The sequence below is a fragment of the Drosophila sulfurigaster genome, chromosome X (genome assembly GCF_023558435.1).
Source record: "Drosophila sulfurigaster albostrigata strain 15112-1811.04 chromosome X, ASM2355843v2, whole genome shotgun sequence".
NCBI lineage: Eukaryota > Metazoa > Arthropoda > Insecta > Diptera > Drosophilidae > Drosophila > Drosophila sulfurigaster.
The window spans coordinates 12064827-12086274 of record NC_084885.1 but is presented as its reverse complement, the minus strand read 5'-3'; the positions used below and the strand labels follow the sequence as shown (position 1 = coordinate 12086274).

Below are 21448 nucleotides of genomic sequence, written 5' to 3'. Positions count from 1 at the left end.
TTTTTATTATGTTATCATCCTATATAGTCGACAATTTTTGTAATGGTTTGTTGGACTCTTTTTACTTAACTATACATTTCTGCATTCAAATTTCATTCCACCCAACATGGTAATTATCAGATTCTATATGCATTTGAAATTTGCCGCCACGTCGATCAGCCTAACAGCTTTTAAATTTTAAGCTGGCGTGAACAGAAATTAACGGCGAAAAGCTAAATTAACAGCACTGCTGTTAAGGTTAACAGTCGCCCTGCAGTGGACAACACTTCTGTTAACGTTAACAGTCGCCCTGCAGTTGATAGTTCTGCTGTTAAAGTTAACAGTCGCCCTGCGGTTGACAACACTTCTGTTAAAGTTAACAGTCGCCCTGCAGTTGATACTTCTGCTGTTAAAGTTATCAGTCGCCCTACAGACGAGCTGAATCAGGCGCCTGACAATCGATATCGATAATAACAGTTTGAATTGTCAAAATCGAAATCGAATTTGAATGCACTGCACATTTCTTTATTTTCGAAAGACAATTTAATAGTAAGTTCTACCATTAATCATTAAATAAAATTGGTTTTACATACGCAAAAGCGTACGCATATCACACTGGTTGTTTTTATTGCCTGCAGAGTAGAGGGATTTAAAACCTAAAACGATTTAAATTGAATTCAGGCCTCGCGCAGCACGTTGAGCTCCTCGGGAATGGCGAAAGTGCAGATCTGCTTCTCCGCCATCACATCCTGCAGATTGGAAAACTCCTGTGGGACATAAGTAACGCCATCCATATACAAGGCCTTATCCCAGGGACACTCATCCAGGGCCATCAACAAACACGTCTTGCTCTGCTCAAAACTGGTGCGTTCATTGCTCAGGCAGCGTAAATAGCAGCGCCAATACAAGGAGTTGCGTCGCAACACGGCATATTGCTCGGCCTCCAGCTTGGTGCGACGTGTGTTCGTGGGTAGAAACGATTCAAAGATGCTCAGCAGCCGATTGCGCAAATAATCCTCCTGAAGTTTTGCATCCAATGCTGCAGTTTGATAGCCAAACGTTACGGCCAAGTCACTGTGGGACTTTTGATGCCGCAGAAATCGGCAACGTGCGGCAATAATCATGTGGAGCAACGCCAGAATGCCCGCTTTTGTCTGCTTCAAGCGACTACGCACATCGATCCACTGTGTGGTGTCCAGCGTGGAGCACAGCTGGAGCAGCGTTTGATTGCGCGGAAACTCGTGCAGGCCATGTTGCAAGTGTGGCAGCAATTCACTGAGCGCACAACGCCGCGGCAGCTGCAGCATCAGCAACTGCAACTCGCAGATTTGTTCGCGCAGAAAGCGCACTCGGGTCGCCTCCATTTGGGGCAGTTGAAAGAGTCGATGCTGCAACGTTGCTTCCAGCAGCGCCAGCGCTTCGACCTTGCTGCTGTTGTGTTGCAGATACAGTTGCAGGCAGAGTGCACGCAACAACAGCGTCAACATGTTGGGCAAAAAATACTGCTCCAAGGGCAACGGATCCGCTGGCGTTTTAGCAGCCAGCTCGGCAACCTTTTCAAGCTCCGCATCGAGCAATTCCCGGCTGGCCAAAGGGACGAGCAGCTTCAGCGCTGCGTCTCGCGAATCGTTGGCCATCAACATCTCGGCATAGACAACGGCGGCTTGCAGCTGATCCGCATCAAGTGGCGTCTGCTTGGCCATAACCAGCACTTGGTCGAGCACACGAAACGCACTCGACGGTCTTGAGTCCTCTGCTTTGTCCTCGCCCAGTGCTTCGTACTCGAACATTGCAACCTGAGTGTAGAAGCAGATCACTTGACGATTCGCCGGTTGGCGTAATAACGAGCGCTGACTGTCACTGGTTTCCTTCAGAAATTGCGGCGTCAATTTGCCGCAAAGCTTGCGCAGCTGAAGCCGCAAACGTTGCAGGCGCAACCACAATATGATGAAGACTTGGCGCTGCGCTTCATTTGCTGCACACACTTCGCTGCACTGTAACAGCAGCTTGGCAATGCAACGCTCGTAGAGCTCGTGTCCAATGGCCTGCGGCATAAAGCTGGGACACACATACAGCTCCCTGGCCAGCTGCATCATGGTCTCCATATAGTCGCCACTCTTCGGCGGCAGCGCATATGTCCAACGATCCGCGAGGCCGGCGAGCAGCATTTCAATGGCCTCCGAGTCGCCGATTTGATCGATGCGTGTGCACAAACGCTCGGCCAGGCAATGCGTTCGCAGCAGTGGCAACTTGGTCAGCTGAACCACCAGCAGCAGCAGCTGCATGCGATACGTTTGCGTCTTCAATGGGTAAATGTACGGACACACATCCTCCGTGTAGATGCAACGCCGTGGATCAACGGCAATGCCAACGTTTGCCTGCTGCGGATAGGGAAGAAAATTGTACGCTTGTCGCAGTCGCTCGATGCGTGTCCAAATCTCTGGCATTGGCATGCCAGAGCGCAACACCAGCTCCTCGTAGTCGACGAGTGGTCGCTCATCCTGTGCAGAGGCCGACAAGCAATCGAATTGCAAGTGTGGCGCATTCAATTCCAGCGCCAGATTGAGCAGCGCAAACATTTGCGGCGTGTTCGCCGATTGGCGCAGGAACAGCACACAATTGTGAAAGAGTTTCAGCATCAATTCGTCCGCCCGTTCGTCGTGATCGCGTTCCCTAAACAGACGTTCCATGCACTTGCTGTAAATGGCCAGCACATCGGGCACATTGCAACGCGCCATGGTGCCCTGTGTGGTCATTATCAACGCCGTCCACAGCGTGTACTCTTGTGGCTGCCGCTGCAGCAGCTCCTCCAGTTTGCTGGCCACCTGCAAAGCAAGTTTGCACCTGAGAGATTGAGATTGAGTTCGTGGAGCAGGGCGTTGAACTTACCTGACTGTCTGGATACGTTACGCTGGCGGTGGCGACATAGCATTGCAGCAGCTTCTCATTACCCGGATGCTGTTCCATGGCCGTCTCGAGTGCATGCAGCTGCTGCTCCGCCACTGCCAAGCGATTGCTCTTCGTCGCACTGTCGCCCAGCAGCTGATGCAGTTCCAGCCAATTGCGTTCGTCCTGCGGCTCTAATGCCAGCAATTTTTTTAGCTCCTGAATCCGTTCCAGGAGTTGGGTTAACTGCTCTTCGCTTGTCTTGATTGCTGCTTCCTCCACAAGGCGCAAGCGGGGTCGCTGTTTGGCGCGTTGTTTTGTCTGACGTGGCCCACCGCCAAGGCGCAGTTTGCTGCGCTTATAGTTGGGGCGTGAGAGGCGTGGCAAGGTTGGCAGGCGTAGGTAGGCATTGTTAGGTTTCTTGTCCACATAGAAGCCGGTGTCTTTGTCAAACTCTAAGATGCGTTGCTCCCCACCAGCAGCAACAGCATTTCCAACAGCTCCTGATGATTGATTGTCAGCCAAATTGTCTTGATCGTCGTCCGCGGATTCCTCCGAACTGGAAGTGAAATCCGAATCAGATGGTTGTGGCGGCACCAGCACTAATGCGGGTAGCTCAAAGCTGCGATTGTTTTGCAAAACCTCCCCAGTAACAGCATTAGCTACAATAATTTCACTACTATAAGAAAATATTTAAAAATATTAAACACTGCATTTTCTTACTTGGAACAGGCAACTGTTGTGACCGATGTGCTTCAGATGCATTTGGCGGCTCATTTGGTTCATTGTTGGCGTACGCCGGAAAGAGCGGCATGTTCAAGAAATTTACACACGTTTTATCTATCGCGATTTCTTTTTAAAGTGAATAATACCGTAAGAACAAATTTTTTAACCAAACGAAACATTTATTCGTTTAAAATCTATCGATTGCCTCGATAGGCAATGATGCTTACCAGTATGACCTACATGTTTTAAAAATAAATATTTTCCTAAGCAGTATTAATATACTAGAATTTGACACTTGGTCACGCTGCTAGCAGACTACAACGTTGCTATTCTCGTAATCGCATGCAGTATGCAAATATTTTGAGTACATCCAGTACCGCTAAATAATTATTAAAGCATAATTTTTTATATTAACTTGATTGTTAATTATAATAAATGCGCTCATTTCTTTTTTTGGGTAGCATAAAAAGCATCGATACTTCTACCATAAATAATCGATGCCTCGATTCATGCATCGATAGGTGCCAACGATGTTTCTCACCTCTATCTTGGCCACCTTAACTTTACTAACTAAACTTGCGGCCATTAAATAAATTTTAGATATCTCAAAAATGTTCAAAAAGTATGTACACAGCAGGCCAGTAAACGCCGTTAACTGTCAGCTAACCCATTTGCCAATTCACAGATTCGAGGAAAAAGACAGTATCTCGTCGATACAACAGCTAAAATCGTCAGTACAGAAAGGCATACGTGCGAAATTATTGGAGGCATATCCAAAGCTGGAAACTCACATTGATTTGATACTACCCAAGAAGGATTCATATCGCATTGCAAAATGGTAAGTACATATGAGAACCACCATTCCGATTGGATCAATTAATTGGAATTCTGGATTACTTCCTTTAGTCACGATCACATTGAATTGCTGCTAAATGGAACCGGCGAACAGGTCTTCTTCAGGCATCGTGACGGTCCATGGATGCCCACGTTGCGTCTGCTGCACAAATTCCCCTATTTTGTGACTATGCAGCAGGTGGACAAGGGTGCCATACGCTTCGTCCTCAGTGGCGCCAATGTCATGTGCCCGGGCTTAACATCGCCGGGCGCCTGCATGACAACGGCGGATAAGGGCACCGTGGTTGCCATTATGGCCGAGGGCAAGGAGCATGCGCTAGCGATTGGTCTACTCACATTATCCACAGATGATATGTAAGTGCATGGTTTTTATCTTGGTAGCAGCAGTTCTATAATTTTTTGCTTCTACTCAGTTTGAAGGTGAACAAAGGCATTGGCATTGAAACGTATCATTTTCTCAACGATGGCTTGTGGAAATCGAAGCCAGTCAAGTAGACGAGGGAGTCGAAGTCAAATTCGAAGCCTATGTCGAAGCAGCACTCACCATGCACATTCGTCCTACATACAACAGAAGAAGAAGAAAGAAAACAAAAACGTCTTCGTCATTGTCATGAGAGCAAAGAATGGTTTTGATATGCAATTCTATAATTTGTGTTGAAATGTTTTTTTTTTTCTTTAAATTTAATGCGCAACTTAAGCTATTTTAAATTAATTCGAAATACATTTAAATAATGGCATTTGAGAGCAAACCCACTAGTGTTGCCATTTTGGTGATTTTCACGTCAAATCTGGCCATTTTGAAGATATTCAAGGTGCTTTTTATTTTATTTGCTTTCCTTGTTTTTTCGATTTTTGATTTTTGCTTAAAATGGTATCAGATAATTTATAATAGTAATAGTGAAATTAAATTTTTTAGCTTTGCAAATGGCATTTAAACGAGTCTCAAAAATGCAATTGGTTTAAAAATAAATTTGACCAGTTGAGCAGAGAGTGAAACAGTTGGCAGCACTGGTCGCAACATGCGCACATTCAATTGCATTGTTGCACCAACCACCTGTGGGAAATGACGAGTGTCCAATTGGAAAAGTCGAGCTTCTTAGTTTGTTTATTGGTCGGCCGAAGTATTGTATTTTTTACACAGTAGAAGTGCATAAATTTTTTTTTTAATTTAAATATTTAAAAATTCTTCACTTGTCGAATTTAATGTTTTTAGGCTTACCATTGATTTTCCAACAGATGTTTTGAACAGATTCCACGACCTGTGGCTGTTGCGTGACGTCACAATTGTAATTACCATTATGATCTTGTCTTAATAGTCATGCAATTCAAAATGACGTTCAAAAAATAAGTTAAATTATAAAAAGGTAATTAATGTCATTTTCATTAATGCTTTGCATACTTTGCGTGACAAAATAAAACATAATATTTGTGACGTATGGTATTCGAGGGGACGCCATTTTGGATTTCAACCTTTTTTTTTGCTTGCGAGCGCGCGCAAATTGAGTTTTGACGCATGCGCGATGTGGAGCAAATTACGGTTCATTTGCATGTGCGTTAGACCCATGTGTGTGTGTATGTATGCATGCACATACATATATTGTACGTCAGCAGACTGCGTTGAAGAAAAGTGTGTTTTCAGTTTCAGTTGCTGCCAGCATTTGTCGCACACAGCGCGCGCATCCAACGAGAAAATTGCAACCGTTATTCGTAAGGACAAAATAAAGGCATACGGCAAAAAAAAAAAAAAAACACACACACACAACACACAAAAACGAAGAAAAATTAAGAAAGAAGAAACAAAAAAGGAAAACAGGAACAACTTAAAACCACAAGTGGTAGTAGACACAAGAGTTGAACAATAAGCGCAACAAAACGAAAATGGTAAAACGCCAAAGATGAACGTTTCAAGCTGTCGCAGCAAGCAGCAGTTGTGGAATTATTGTGTTGTATTGTGGCATATGGAGATGAAAGAAAAAAATGGACATTCAAATTTGTAGTCTTTGCGATGCATCCTAGTGCATGTGTATATACAACGTGTGTGTGTTTGTGTCTGTGTGTGTGAGTGGCGTTGTCGTTGTGTGGGTGGGAAGTGGATGCGCCATTTAAAGTACGAAAAGTTTTTCAAGGAAAACGGATACACACTGTTTGAACTTTTTGAAGGTGCAAAATGCAAGAGCTGTATTTGTGTATGTGTGCTTCTTTTTTTTTTCGTATTTTGTTTTGTTGTCGCTCAAGTGGGCGTGTGAGTCATGATCAGAGCGGGACAAAGACAAGTGCAAGTGGTCGCCAAGAGCAACAGCAATACACATATGCATATGTAAATACATGTGCGTGTGTGTGTGTGTGTGTGTGTGTGTTGTTAGCACGCGAGCCGTTACTTAAGCTAGGCCTATGGATGGGCAAATGTTAACAATATGGCAGCAATATGGCGATAAATGCATATATCGTCTCCAATAAATACATATATCGATTTTACTCCAGCAGGCGTTGGCGCTAATCGAGTTGATGTTGATGACATGCAAGGGCAACAACAACAACAACAAATTCGCGCCTACCATACGCATTTACAACTGAGCAGCAGCAAACGCACGCACGCAGTAGTACAATAAATAAGCCAGTATTAAATACAAGGAACAGGAAGGAGTCAACACATCCAAAAGCAACAGCGCCAAGCTAAAGCTAGAGAGCAAGAGCGAGAGAGAGAGAGAGAGTGAGTGTCGTGCACGCACAGACGTACGTACATGTGTGTGTGTGCGTGTGTGGGCGCCTTTTCAATATGGAAGACCTTTTTCTGCTAATTATCAAGGAGTCAACGGGCACCAAGCACAACGCGTTGCGACAAACGGCGCAAATTGCTTATGGTAAATATCAAATGTGTGCATGTCTCACTTTTTGCATTTGTATGCGTGTGTGTGTGTACTTTTAGTTGAAAGTTGCGCCGCAATAACAACAACAGCAGCAAGAACATCAATGTGAACCACAACGAAACAACAATAAAAGGCACAAAAGCAGTCAGCGACAACGCGCGCATTGAAAGCATGCAAGAACGCAATTTCCTGCCATCGTTTTGCTGTTATTTTGTTGTCGTTGTCGTTGTCGTCGTCGTTGACTTTGTTGTTGTCGCTCTGGTTGTTGTTGTTGTCGTGTCCGCCCTTTTGCACATCCGCTGGCATTTCCTTTGTTTCTTTTTATACCCCTAACCTGACCAGACTAAAAGGGTATTCTCATTCGGGGCTTATCAATAAGTGCTCACAGTATTTGAATTTCTAGCTTGCAAAAACATGCATTTTAATTGATATATTTCAAGATCTTATTTTAAACATTATTTTTGAAATTCACAGTTTTTTAGGAGGAAGAAATTCCAAATATTATAAAGAATTTTATTTTGTTACAAATTAACAAAACCAAAAGTTGTTTTTATACAAATCAAATCAAAATTTAATTTAATTTTATCATATTATTGAAATCATTGCATATTTATTAAAAAATTTATTTTAATAGAAAAACAACTAACTAATTAAAAATGTATACCATCAATTTTTTATATTCTTCTAAACTAAAAACTCTAAGGTTTATCAAGCATTAGTTTTTTATATTTTATTTCATTTCTTTACACTACGATCAAAGAAGTCCGTGATGGGTATCTATAAGTCAAGCATCCTTCGCTTTTTTGCATGTTCTGTTCTTTTCTGCTCGTTGCCTTTGACCATAGCTGGAAAGTAGGCAACGATTTGTTACTAGTTCCCATTTCCCATCATTATATTTCATTTGCCATTATCAGACATAATTGTTTGGCCTCGTGCTTATCTGCAACATTTGAACTGTTGTTGCTTTGGGCTCGTCTTATATATATGTATGTTATGTTCGCTATATATGTTATGTGCGATTTGCAGATAAACTTTATCGACAGCATGGCATACACAGGGATCCGTCGCATGAGCTGCGCTCCGTTTGCTTTACGGCACTGCAAATGGCCTTGGACACGAAGCGGCCAAAGTTCATTACAATGGGGCTCAATGGTCTGCATGTAAGTACTCAAAACGGACGGATAGTTGGATAGTTGGACGGATGGACGAGTCAATTATCGAACGGATTCTCAGGCAAATTGTGCAGCAGCAGTTTCCGCACCAAAATGCTCCCCGACTAGCAGACAATAATTGTGAAATGGGTTAGCTAATTGCCTTTATAGTAACACAAACCCACCGCTCAGCCACCCCGCTCAATTGAAATATGCCTATCAAGAATTCATCACGAAAGGAAGGCATTTAGATTTGAGGTCAAGGCTAAACACTGAATCCTGCGCCAAGTGATTTGATTCAGCAATTTTCAAAGCAATTTCACATATAATCGTTTTTTTTAACTAAACTAAATTCTATAGATGTCAATTAATTGCGGTAAAAGTAAAATAGATGAATCTTTGAACGATATTGTTGGATAAGATTGGAATTTTATATATATTCTAATAGTTAGGCAGATAATGAAAAGTGAAGTTAAAGTTAAGAGTAATTGAAATGATTTTGAGTTACATTTAAAAAGAATTATTATTGTCATATAGTTTGAGTCTTAGCACAAAACTCTTTTTTCAACTAAGTAACTATCAAATATGTAAAGATTAATAAAATTCGAGTATTATCTCTATACTTTTGGAAATGTTTTGCAATTTGATTGGAATAGTTGCAAATATCATGTGATTAGTGAATAAGATTCAAGTTTTTAATGGGATACAATTTCAAATTTGACTAGCAACAAAGTCGGATAAATTAATCCTTAATAATAAGATAATAATTTAATCCTTAAATCAGGGCAAATAAGTTGCTGGATAAGCTTTCTTTGTAAGTCAACTTCGGACATTGTATTTATTATGGCAAAAAGTTGTAACAAGCCAAAGTTATTAACTTGAATGACGAGCGAGAATGATGAGCTGTCAGGAAATTATGAATAGATAATCAGAATGCTTTTGGGATTGGTTTAGCATATGCACAAAGTGCTTGAGGGGTCGTCTATGAATAGTATTTTCATTTGTGATTTATAAATTCTAATTTGGGATTCGGTTTCATTCTTGACAGCGCGTTATCAAGGACGAACGCTTCTACATTGGCCTGGAGCCGGAGGACGATTCGGTGTGGCTGCCATCGCAGCTGCTGCGTGCCACAAATGGCATCCTGCCATCGACGAGCAGCGAGGACACCGTGGTGAATGTGCTGCGCCTCTTCCTGGCCATGGCCTGCTCACCGGCCTGCACCCTCAATGGCCGCCTCCTCATCGAGATACTCTCACGGTGCGGCGAATGCTGGGAGATGGGCTCCAGGGCCACGAAGGCCGCCTCCTTGGCGGCAGCCTCGCAATGTCTGCGCACATTTTGCGCCTTCCTCATCGAGGAGGCCGAGGAGGTGAAGAAAACAGCGCCAGCTGGCCTCATGACACAGACTCAGGCGTCAGCCGTCTACAATGAGGTGATACCGGTGATGCAGTGGCTCTGCAGTCGCCTTGTCGAGCCAAACGTGAACAATGCGTCGCCGAATAAGAAATGCGAGAATCCCAGCTCATTGTATCTAACCGAATGCATCCTGACACTCAGCTCCGCTCTGCCTCGCAATGTCCACGCGAATCCCCACTTCACCTCTTTTCTCTGGCAAAAGTTTTGCCCCACTCTAGCGGCTGCATTGGGCTCGCCGGGTCGCATTAATCTGGACAAGAAGTTCACCTACAAGTAAGTTAACTTATTCATCGTTTTAAACAAATAAACTAGATTTAATCGGTTAGTTAAAATCAATTGTCCAATCATCATTAATTGCCGAGTTGATAAGGGCTTATAGGATAAGATGCATCACAAGTTTTTAAACACATACATATAATCCTTATTTAGTATGCATACAAAACTGTACAAAAAATGGTTATTATGCCTACTACCCATAAAGGTGTGTTATTATAACCTGGTGCCTACAGAATGTAGTATTGTAAAAGCAGCAAAACAGTGCGGTATTATTGTTAAAATATACCAAATCAATATACCACAAAAATGCCAAGACAACTTAAAAGCTATGGCATAGAAATATACTATAATATATTATTGGTACATTAAAATATTATTGGTATATTGGTATATTAATATACTAAAATATATTATAGCCTTTTAGGGGTTTTGATATTTTTGTAGTACATATATTGATATGGTATATTAATATACAATTTTATCTGTTTTAGTATTATTTCGGAATATTGATGAGGTATATTTTTGTACTGTATTTTTCTTACTTTTCTTAATGATTACAATAATTTATGTTATTTTGGACTAATGAAGGATAAAATCTTTAACGTTACCTTGTTGGCTTTTCTTGAATATAAAAGAGTTTCAGAATAGTTAATATTGTTTTATGAATGTTGAATATTCCAAGCAAGCAACAGTAATAACCACAACATGGGATTATTTTAAAATTATGATAGCATGCTAAAGTATAGATTAGTTTATCGCAACCTAAGTGCACATTATAGATAACTTTAACTGAACCTTTTGGAAAATTAGTGCACTACCGAGAAGGTTAGCTTTTTAAAGTTCGTCTCCATTGGGAAAAGACGTGGCTAGTTAAATTCATTTTTAAGATAACTTCCAAACTGTTATGTTTTATTTCAGAATTGTGATATAATTTATATATAGTATACATATATGTATCTTAATTATTTTGAAGAGCGCATTATTTATATGAGGTATATTTCTATTCAAGTAAACCACTAATAGTTTTGGTAATTTGGTTTGATTTTGCAAATTTCGAAGAGATTGTTTCATAAATGTACCAGTTATTTAGGTATTGAATATTAAGCTATTGAATATTATTAGATGATTGAGAGCCACGCGGCTTCTTCACCAGCACTGTTATGGTTTATTTTAGAATATAATTTTTATATTCACACTTTATTTTGAAGACAGCATCATTTATATGGGCTATATTCCTATTCAAGTGTCTCTAAGATTTTTGATGGTTTGATTCTGCAAATTTCGAAGAGATCCTTTCATAAATATAGCAGTTATTTAGGAATTGAATATTAAACTATTGAATATTACAAATTTCAAAGATTCCATGTACCCTTGCTAATTGAAGTTTGTTGTTCTCTCCTCCCTCAGGGATGCACTGCACATGATTGAGAATGAGGCACGCGGCTTCTTCACCGGTCCCGGCTTGGATGGCCCGCAAGCGCGTTGTGTCTACTTGACCGCCATCCAGCTGCTGCGCATTGCCGGCGCCCATGGCTCGCTGCGACCGATGCTGGAGGCGTTGTTCCATCGCATGGTGTTGTTGCCAGCGCCGCTGAACCGCACTGAGCCACTGCGCTGTGTGCGGGAGATCTTCAAGAGTCCGGAACGTCTCATTGATCTGGCTGTCATACTGTATGTGGACAAGAACACGGCGCAGGGCTGCAGCGATGAGATGGCTCTGTTTCGACTGTAAGGCAATGCTAGTACTTTCGCTTGTAGAATAAGTCATTCATTTACTCTCTTTTTAGGTTGGTCGATGCCATGGAGGAGTGTGCCTATGGGGCGAGTGCGGGCAGTGCCACCGAGGCCAGTCTCCAGGCGAGCGTGGAGTGCATGGTGGCGCTGTTGGATAGCTTGCAGGTGCTGTGCAGCGGCGAACTGACCGAGTCCATGATCAGCGATCAGATTGTGCAGGTGGTAAATGCACGGCACGATCTGCTCAAGGATGCCGACTATTCGGGTCCATTGACCTATCAGAGCATGGCACGTTTGCCGGCACCGTATCGCGATGCGATTGTTGAGTTCCGTCAGAACGTGTTCGAGACGTCGTCGGGATCGGAAAGTGAATGCGAACCGCCGCACGAAACTGATGCGGCGTCCAATGGCTCCGGCGATACGGAGGGACCCGAAGACGATGAGCCCAGCAGCTCGTCGGACGAGACGTCGCGTGTGGAGAATCGCTGGCCGTACTCGCATCTCGAGGCACCTGTGATGCCCATACGCACGGACAGCGACAACGATCGTCAGCATGCCCGGGACTTTGCCAAGGCACTGCGACAGGATCTGGTGCCGAAGCTGTTGCGTTTGCGGAGTTGCATTGAGCTCGACGAGGCGATGCAGGAGTTTGCTTCGGCCGTGTGTCAGGAGAACAGCATGAACTTCTCCGACTTTGATTACAATCTGACCGCGATCAATGCCGATGGCATTTATCTGGCCATCTACTCATCGCTGTTGCTCAGCCTGCAGCTGATGCGCGCCGGTTACTACGATCAACAGGCGTCCAAGGACATTCTGGTGCCGATGTCGGAGCAACAGTTTGTCACCTCGGTGCAGAATACCGGAGTATTAGTCTATCTATCGTCACCCTGGCTCTGTGAGCTGTATCAGTCGGTGATTGTGTGCAACATTTTGGAGGCGATGTCGCGACAACAGCTCGACGGCAATGGACCCCGCTGTGCCTTGGTCGATATGCTCTGCGATGCCGGCGGCTTGGCCAGCACTCAAATGCTCTCCGAGTGGCAGCGTCTGCAGACGGCAACGGTGAAGCACAGCGATGATGAGCAGCACGACAAGCGACGCGAGGCTGCGAAGAAGCTGTGTCGTCGTCTATTGACCTGCTGCTGGGATTCCATGGTGATTGTGCTTAGCTCGGGTCTGGGTGATCTTCAGAGCACCGCCTCCAACAAGCTGGTGGCGCTCTCCAAGCGCACGCTGCGTGTCAAGGCCAAGGCCAACAAGTCCAATGGCGAAGCCTTGTATGCCATGTGCCTGGATGGCCTGCATTCGGTGAGTGGCCTATTTGAGTATCTTTTACCCGTTACCCAATGGGTAGAAGGGTATTAAAACTTTGTGCCTGCAGGAAATGTATGTAACAGACAGAAAAAGGCATCTCCGATCCTATAAAGTATATGTATTCCTGATCAGCCATGATATAGCCATGTCCGTCTGTCTGTCCGTCCGTCCGTATAAACACCTAGATCTCAGAAAATATAAAAGATATAATAACAAGCGTAATTTTGAAGCTAGAGTTGCGATTACATACAATAATATCTATAATTTTTATGATTAGTGAAAAATAGGATTATAAATTATTTAAGAAATACTTTTGTATGGTAAATTACGCCTACAACAATCCGATCGAAGTTGCTTTGGCTAAAAGACTGCTATATTTTGAACTCTATGGTATATTTTGAATGTAGTACCATATCAATATATCAAATATAGAATTGTTGGAGTATTTTAAGGGTAATATATTTAAAGAATAATACCACATAGATAGCGGGTATATCACAGTCGAGCGCACTCCACTGTAGCTTTCTTACATGTTTAATAATATATTTGATGTTGCTCTTGCAGGCGGCCACGTTGAGCAATAGCTTGAATCTGCAACACTTGGCTGGCAAAATACTCAATCTGTTGGCCTCGAACGTCTGCCAGACGAGCGGACCTCGCATCTCGGCCAGCCAAGCGATGTCCATGGATGTTGTGCTCACCGGTGGCCTCAATCTCGGCAGCTACAGCGCCGATTGCTGGCAGAGCATCTTCGCCGTCTGTCGTCATGTCAGCCAGCTGGAGCATGAGATCTTCAGCATGCAGAATCCATCGATCGCCGCCTCGCCCGGCAGCAGTCGACGGGATTTGGAGACGGGCGAGAAGTTGAACAATGGCAATGCCCAAGACAAGTTGAATCTTTCCTCCATACCCATCGACGATGATGAAACGTGGTGAGTGGCGATCTAAACTTGGATTATAATTATTATTTATAACCTAACGCTAATTATGTTAAAGTTCATTAGTTGTTGTCGCATTAGTTACAAATCAAGGTTGAACGCAGAATGTGAACTTTTAAAGCGATGATAATTGTAGATCCTTCTTGAAATAAGTTTGTTTTGAGAACACGAATATTACCAATTTAAGAACACACTCATAATTGTAGAATGGAAAAATATTAAAATTTAACCTAGAGACTATAAAAGACAAAATTGCAACTTTTTGTTTTTTGGTAATTTATCAGCCTATTTTAGACGACATAAGCCAGCTGCTGCTGTTGGGTTTTAATTGCTTTGGTTGACAAATTCGTATTATAGTATACTGTATATTTTAAATAAAGTACTATATTTTAGTATTTTTAGTATATAGTGTAAGAATAATACGGTGCATGGTATATGTAATATAATATGTTATATGTTTAATGGGGTAGTATATTTCAGTATTTTTGGTGTTTATTTCAATAATATAGCTAGTTTGTTCTGAATGGCATATTCTTAATGAGGAGGTATATTTCAGTAATTTTTGGGATATTTTAACGATAATACGGCGCAACACGAGAACACCCGACTATAGCTTTATTACTTGTTTGTTCTCTATGGTATAATTTTCATGAAGTAGTATATTAATATTCGAAATATATCTTGTGGTAGCTTAAAATATGTTTTCAGTATATTTATTTATTTATATTTGACAATGAGTAGCGGGTATCTCACAGTCGAGCACACCCGTCTTTCTTATTTGTACTTTCTGCATGTAGATATATGAAATATAGATTTGGTATATTTCAGTATTCAATAATATTAAAAATGGGCATCGGACATCTCTTTACTTTTTATTTTAGTTATGTACATATATCGATTTCTTAAGTAACTCGAACTCTTACTACAAAGTAACCTTTTGCCTTCTTTGCAGCGTGGACGTCTACAGCTTCCTGCAGGCGCCATTGCAGAGTCCCAACACGAATATCACATCCATATTGAAGGTCTACTCGGGCACCAACGAGACGGTGCTGCTCAGCCAGAGCGATACCTCGAAGGTGCTCTGCGCTCTCTCCCACCAGGCCGAGAATCTGTTCAGCGATGCGGCCGAGCGTCTCAGTCTGCCATCGCTGTGTCAATTCCTGAAGCACTTGTGCCGCGCCTCTCGCGATCAGTTGTACAAGAGTCAGGTGGCACGCAAGGGCGGTGGCACACGGATCTGGTGGCCCAGCAAGGGGTGGAAGAAGCTGGACTCGTTGCCAATGTCGCTGCTGTTGCATCGCATTGGCGATGTGACGCTTAAAGTGTTTCGCAGTTCGCGACCCTTGCTGCATGTGCTCAAAGTTTGGGCCATCACCGGGCCGCATCTGATGGATGTAAGTGCCAGAAAAAAAGAGTGTTCTTTTCATATGATCATATGATGACTTCTAATCTCTTTACAGGCTGCCTGTCATCGGGATCGCATGATCTCGAAACGGGCCATCGAGTATATACACGATATAATCACCGCATTGCTGGTGGAACAATCGGAGCTGCCGTACTTCCACTTCAACGAGGCGTTGCTGAAGCCCTTCGAGAATCTGCTGAGCATGGACACATGCGATGTGGACGTACAGGATCAGATTGTGGCTTGTCTCTACGAGATCGTCGAGGCGCATCGCACCGAAATCCGTTCCGGCTGGCGGCCATTGTTTGGCACATTGCGCAACGCCCGAAGTCGCATGCTAAACATGAGCAACATCATCGATATCTTTCGGGTGTTCCTCGATTCCGATAATACGTTAGTGTTTGCCAACGCTGGACTCGATTGCATACTCTGTCTGCTCTCGTATCTGGAGATCTCGGGCGGCGGTGGACCCAATAACAATGCCTGCGGCGATGACAACGATAACAACACGTTTAGGCCAACGGATTTCCTGCATGAAACGCTGCGCTTTTTGGAACGCTGCTCCAGCATTTTGGGTTTCATGTACAGCATGCCCAAGTGTCCGAATTTCCACTCGACCTACAAGATCAAGGGCATCTCATACACGCATATCATAGACGCCAACATACCCAGCTCCATGGAGAATTTCACATATTTTGGCAACGATTATCTGCAGACAAAGAACGAGCAGTATATGATCTCGTATCGATCGCTGCACATCGACAAGGATACGATTGTGAAGATCGATGAAATGGACAAGCCATCGGGTGTGTTGAAAGTGTGGTTCCTGCTGCTCGATGGACTCACGAACTCGCTGATCGTTTGTCCCTATTCACATCAAGCGCCCATCTTGCAGACGATCTTCAAGCTCTTCAAGAATCTGCTGTCGACGCCAGGCATTGATTTTGGCTTCTATTGCATCAATCACCTGTTGATACCGATGATACAGGACTGGTTGCGTTACATCAACAAGACGGCAGCCAGCTGGCAACTGATTGAGAAGAACTTTAAGCACTGCTGTTGCATGACCACCGATCTCGTTGTGGAGTTCATTGAGAAGTCCGTGCCCGAACAGCGACGTCTGGGCGCCAGCACAAAGACGCGTCTGGCACAGATTGTGCATCCCGCCGATAATCTGATCTACTCGAAGCTGAAGTTTGTCACCGAACAAGTGCCAGCAGCCGAACAGTTGCAGCAACAACAACAGCAACAACAGCATCAACAACACAGCAACATGCAATACGACAGCAGCTCGAGTTCGGCGAGTGATGAGCACAACAATTCCAATTCCAATTCCAACTGCAACTCGAATTCAAATTCAAATTCGAATGCAACGAATGTGAATGTCAATCACAATCTCATTGAATCGCCCACAAAGATCTCCAGCTCGGCAACATTGGCGCTGAAGCAACTGTTGCTCGTGCTCATCGAGTGCGCGGCCCAATCCCAAGAGGCAATTGCTCGCATCTCGGTGTCCTGTCTGAAGCACGTCATACTCTCCACGGGCATGCTGTTCAACGAATCGCAATGGATGATCGCCTGCTCGGCGATACATCGTGCCTGCACCGTGACCATTGCACCGCTGCGTCAACTCTCGTTCGCCTTCCACGAGAAATCGAACAGCTTCTATGGCGATTGTGCCAACGTTAAGGTTGCGGCACGTCGCGACAGCACACTCGAGGAGCTGGCCCGCATCTATGCCCTCGCTCAGCAGGTCTTCCTCTCCGACAATCAACGTGAACCCCAACAGACGCCCGGCGGTGCCAACGGACAAGCGTCCACGCCCACAACGCCGGGAGTGGGTCAAGGGAAGAGCGGCAGTTGTGCATCGAGTGCTTCGGCACAGCTCTCGGATGATCGCAGCTATTCGTTTCTGCTCTATCCGCTGAACAATGGCTTCAATTCGAATCTGGATAACTTTGTCATACGCATTCCCTTCAAGAATCTGGTTGTCGGTCTCCTCGCCAATCAAATGTTGCTGCAACTGGTTGCGAAGTTGCTGCTGTCGCGTCTCAAATGCGTGCCCCAAGCGGTGTCCACGTGCATCTTTGATAATTATGCCTCTTCGGCTGCAACGCCCAGTCACGATTACGATCTGGACTTTCGCTCCAAGGAGATTCTGCTGCGTTGCGTCAAACAGTATCTGATGTCGGCTCTGGAGTTTGATTCGCGTCCCGGCCTCAAGTTCCTCATGCAGAAGGTCTCGAATATTGAGTACGCCGCCAATTTGTACAAGCAAATGACATCGTCGTGGATGATTTACTACATTGCCTTGGTGGACTCGCATCTCAACGATATTGTCGTCTACAATCTGGGCGCCGAGGATCTCAATTTCATACTGGAATCGTGCTCGCGACTGAATACGACCACCGTGAAGAAGAAGGAGAACTTTGTGCGGTATTTGTTCTGCCTGCAGGATGCTTGGAATCTGGTCTGTGAACTCTATCTCAGCAATTCGGCGTTGCATGACATTGAGAACGGCAAGCTGAGGGCACAACAGAAGCTGCCCATGCACCTAACCACCAAATCCATGTGTATTGCTCTCAATGGCAACGGCGATGCGGCAAGCAGCAGCAGCAGCGGCGGCAGCAGCAACTCGAATAATCATGGCGGCATCGATGGCAATGCGGATGGCTGCAATGGTTCAACCACATCGCCCAGCAAGTGTGTGCAGCTCGAAGAGGAGAACGTGACGATGACGACGTTGATTAGCGAATTTCAGCCCAAGTGCCGGAGCAATCCCTTCGACACGAATCGCCAGTCGGCGAAAACCGAACAGGAATCAATTTCACCGGAAATTGAGCAACAGCGGGCCACGAGTATTCTGAAGGATTCGAATTATAAACGCGCCGCGTTGGCCCAACTGGTGGTCGCCTCGATGGAGCTGTTGCGTTCGCTGCCCAACGAGGCCGAGGAGAATCTGAAGCTGTTGATGACGCCCACCATACGGGAGGCCTTTCGGCTCGTTCAACTGCAGGGCAACGAGCTGAAGGTGAACCAGTTTTAGGCAATGCTTGTTGAGTTTTATTTTGATCTGTAGGCGCACCCTACGCCCTCCCCGCTCTAACTCTGTCTCTATCTCTCTCTCTCTTTTTTGGTTTGCCTCTCTCTCTCTCTCTTGTTTGGGTTTAACTGTAACTTATGACTCATGACCACGAAACACTCCCGATTCGTCAAATAATACCCTTGTTGTCCTGAACTAAATTGAAAGTGTTGCTTCTCTGATCTGTTCAGATCAAGACTACGTTTATATCGCACGCTCTCTCTCACACTCTCTCTCTCTCTCTCTCTGTCTGTCTGTCTGTCTCTCTGTCTCTCTCACACACCTACAAACACACACACGTACACAAACATATATTTCGACCAACCGAATCAACTAACCAAACAACCAACCAACCGCCGCCGCCGCCGCCCCGCCCGTCTGACACAGCACAGCAGGCAAAACCATTTCAAAGTAAAAGCTCAACATGTCGGCATAAAAAGTAAAAGTAAAAAAAAAAACAAAACAAAAACAACTGAACGAAAGTACAACTCGAAAGCTGCTCACCGAAGCTGAGGAGAAACTATATATACATAGTAGTAGATCATCGTGATCTCGAACAAATATCGGATCACAATGATATTGATGTTGATGTAGATGATGCAGCAGCAGCAGCGTAAACAACGTAGTCCTGTACATTGTAACTACTTAGCAACCCTGGCACTTTACTTCAAAATTCCCCTAGGAAAAAAAAACGACAACACTATCCAACACAACCAAGCACTATCCATGTTAGCCCATATAGTCGTCTCTCTCTCTCTCTCTCTCTCTCTGTATTTTTAATGTGCACTTCCAAACAGCTGTAAAGTTACTTTTTTTCACTCTCTCTCTCACTCACACCTTTCTCACTCTCAAACTCTTTCTCTCTCTCTCTCTGTCTGTCTCTTTCTATTTGTTTTTTGCTTAGCACTTTGCTAATACGTAATGTAAAATCAAAAAATGTCGCAAATCGCAAATATTTTATAATAGTGGAACATGTGTACTATATCATCGATCGCTATTATGTGTTGTGCCTATGTAGCTAACCTAAAAACAAAACAGAAAAAACAAAAATGAAGCAAAACGAAAAAAGAAAACTAATCAATATTTTTGATGGCCGTCGAATTGAATGTATGTCAGCCTATATATATATATATACACTATATAGATACCATATACATATATAACTTATATATCTTAGACGTAAGTACAACAAACGCTTCAAACTCCTGTATAGCCAGATATCATTTCACGCGTTACTAATATACTATATGTATAACTTATATGAAGGAAAGAGAAAAACTGTATTCGAAATTCGAGCAGTTCCTAAATTGCATAAATTATATTTCAGCTCAATGTTATATACATGAAAATTAAGTGTAAACTGTATTATAGTGAATAATTTGCATAGTATTACAATCTATTATACATACATATATATAAATGGATATATAAACGTAAACATATAGCGAATGTTAACTAACACAAAATCAGTGCCGCCCATTAATCCACGATTACCACCATTAAAGATTAGTCAAACACACACACACACACGCACACACATACATATGTACAACACACACACACACTGACACACAGTAGTAGTCCCGCGCTGCCTTTAAACTAGCATACATCTTGTACCAGTGTGCGTACCTAAGAGAAACACCTTACAAACCTTACCAACATACAACAAAATAAAAAACAAAAAAAAAAAAAAAGAAAACTTGAAGAAAAAAAAACTGTCGAGTGTGCTCGACTGTCACATACTCGCTATCCATACAACTTTGAAATTGATTGTCCGCTGATCAATTCTGAATTCTGAATGTCACAAAACTGTATCAGATAGCGGATATGAAATGAAAATAAATCTCAGACACTTTGCACTATCTCGTCGCTTCTTAGCCTCCGTTCCGAAAAACAAAAACAAAAACAAAACAAACACTTCATAGCTTTAAAGTTCGTTTTCGCCTCCCCAACATTTCTAGAATACACGCATACGTACACATACATGAAACTATATATACATACATATAATAATGAAGATATATGCCCTAGTTATATGCCTGCAAAGAGTTATATACTTATACAGACGAAACATATATATATATATATATATATATATAAATATATATGTATAAATGTACTTATATGTAATATAGTTGCCTTCGGGAAATATATATACTCCATGTTGTAAATGTCCAAAAGAAAACAAAAACCATTTTTATATACTATATGCAGACTACATTACTACAAATCTATACATTCTTATACATACTATATATACAAACATATATACTATATGATATATATTTTGTCGCTTCTTGTGTTAATTCTCTCTTTCTCTTTCGCTCCAACTCTTTAACTTGTATTATCTTGTAACTATTCTATTTATAAGTGCGAAGAGTATCCATAATAATTGTTGATAGCAGAGAATAATGTGAAGAATCAGAATGACAATGCTGAAGCAAAGAGATCGAATGAGAATGAACGAAGCGAACTCAAAAGTATGAGAAATTATTCGAAAAAACGCAAACAAAAAAAAAACAACATTAAAAAACACAAATGAAGAAAGGCAAGCTACTTAATATATGTACTTTAACTCTTTAAGAGTGCATTCGTAATATGGATGAAAATACAAAATTAAACAACGCTTTCGCAACTTTACTAAAACACAAGTCAAAACATTTCGTTTCGTTTCAATAAACACAGCAGCAAATGCATTTCTGGCTATTGGGTTCGAATGGCGAATGGCGAATGACGAATGACAAATGCTTAACTACAGACACACCACAATAACATATAACATTGCTTATTCCAAATAAAATTCGTTTATATTT

At 42.9% G+C, this 21448-nt stretch overlaps 3 protein-coding genes across 6 annotated transcripts; 2 read left to right on the top strand and 1 right to left on the bottom strand.

Moving 5' to 3' along the window:
* Positions 1–488: 488 nt before the first annotated feature.
* Positions 489–3802, bottom strand: LOC133847198 (nuclear exosome regulator NRDE2). Its single transcript, XM_062282075.1, has 3 exons — positions 3589–3802; positions 2869–3527; positions 489–2804 (listed from the first exon to the last, which is right to left on the bottom strand). The coding sequence occupies exons 1-3, from the start codon at positions 3677–3679 to the stop codon at positions 657–659; spliced, it is 2898 nt and encodes a 965-aa protein (XP_062138059.1). The 5' UTR covers positions 3680–3802; the 3' UTR covers positions 489–656.
* Positions 3803–4076: 274 nt separating this feature from the next.
* On the top strand, positions 4077–6195 carry LOC133847199 (malignant T-cell-amplified sequence 1 homolog). Its single transcript, XM_062282076.1, has 4 exons — positions 4077–4213; positions 4277–4429; positions 4498–4800; positions 4860–6195. Exons 1-4 carry the CDS (start codon positions 4203–4205, stop codon positions 4939–4941), a joined length of 549 nt encoding a protein of 182 aa, XP_062138060.1. The 5' UTR covers positions 4077–4202; the 3' UTR covers positions 4942–6195.
* LOC133847197 (brefeldin A-inhibited guanine nucleotide-exchange protein 3) lies at positions 6091–21187 on the top strand. 4 transcript variants are annotated; one of them, XM_062282072.1, is made up of 9 exons: positions 6091–6153; positions 6928–7307; positions 8340–8473; positions 9513–10156; positions 11567–11887; positions 11947–13204; positions 13775–14142; positions 15101–15542; positions 15609–21187. In XM_062282072.1, exons 2-9 carry the CDS (start codon positions 7223–7225, stop codon positions 18597–18599), a joined length of 6243 nt encoding a protein of 2080 aa, XP_062138056.1. In that variant the 5' UTR covers positions 6091–6153; positions 6928–7222; the 3' UTR covers positions 18600–21187. The 4 variants fall into 4 exon arrangements, with proteins under 4 accessions (XP_062138056.1, XP_062138057.1, XP_062138058.1 ...); XM_062282073.1 differs by having other exon boundaries at positions 6098–6153; positions 6931–7307; XM_062282074.1 differs by lacking the exon at positions 6091–6153 and adding an exon at positions 6241–6327.
* The last annotated feature ends 261 nt before the right edge of the window (positions 21188–21448 follow it).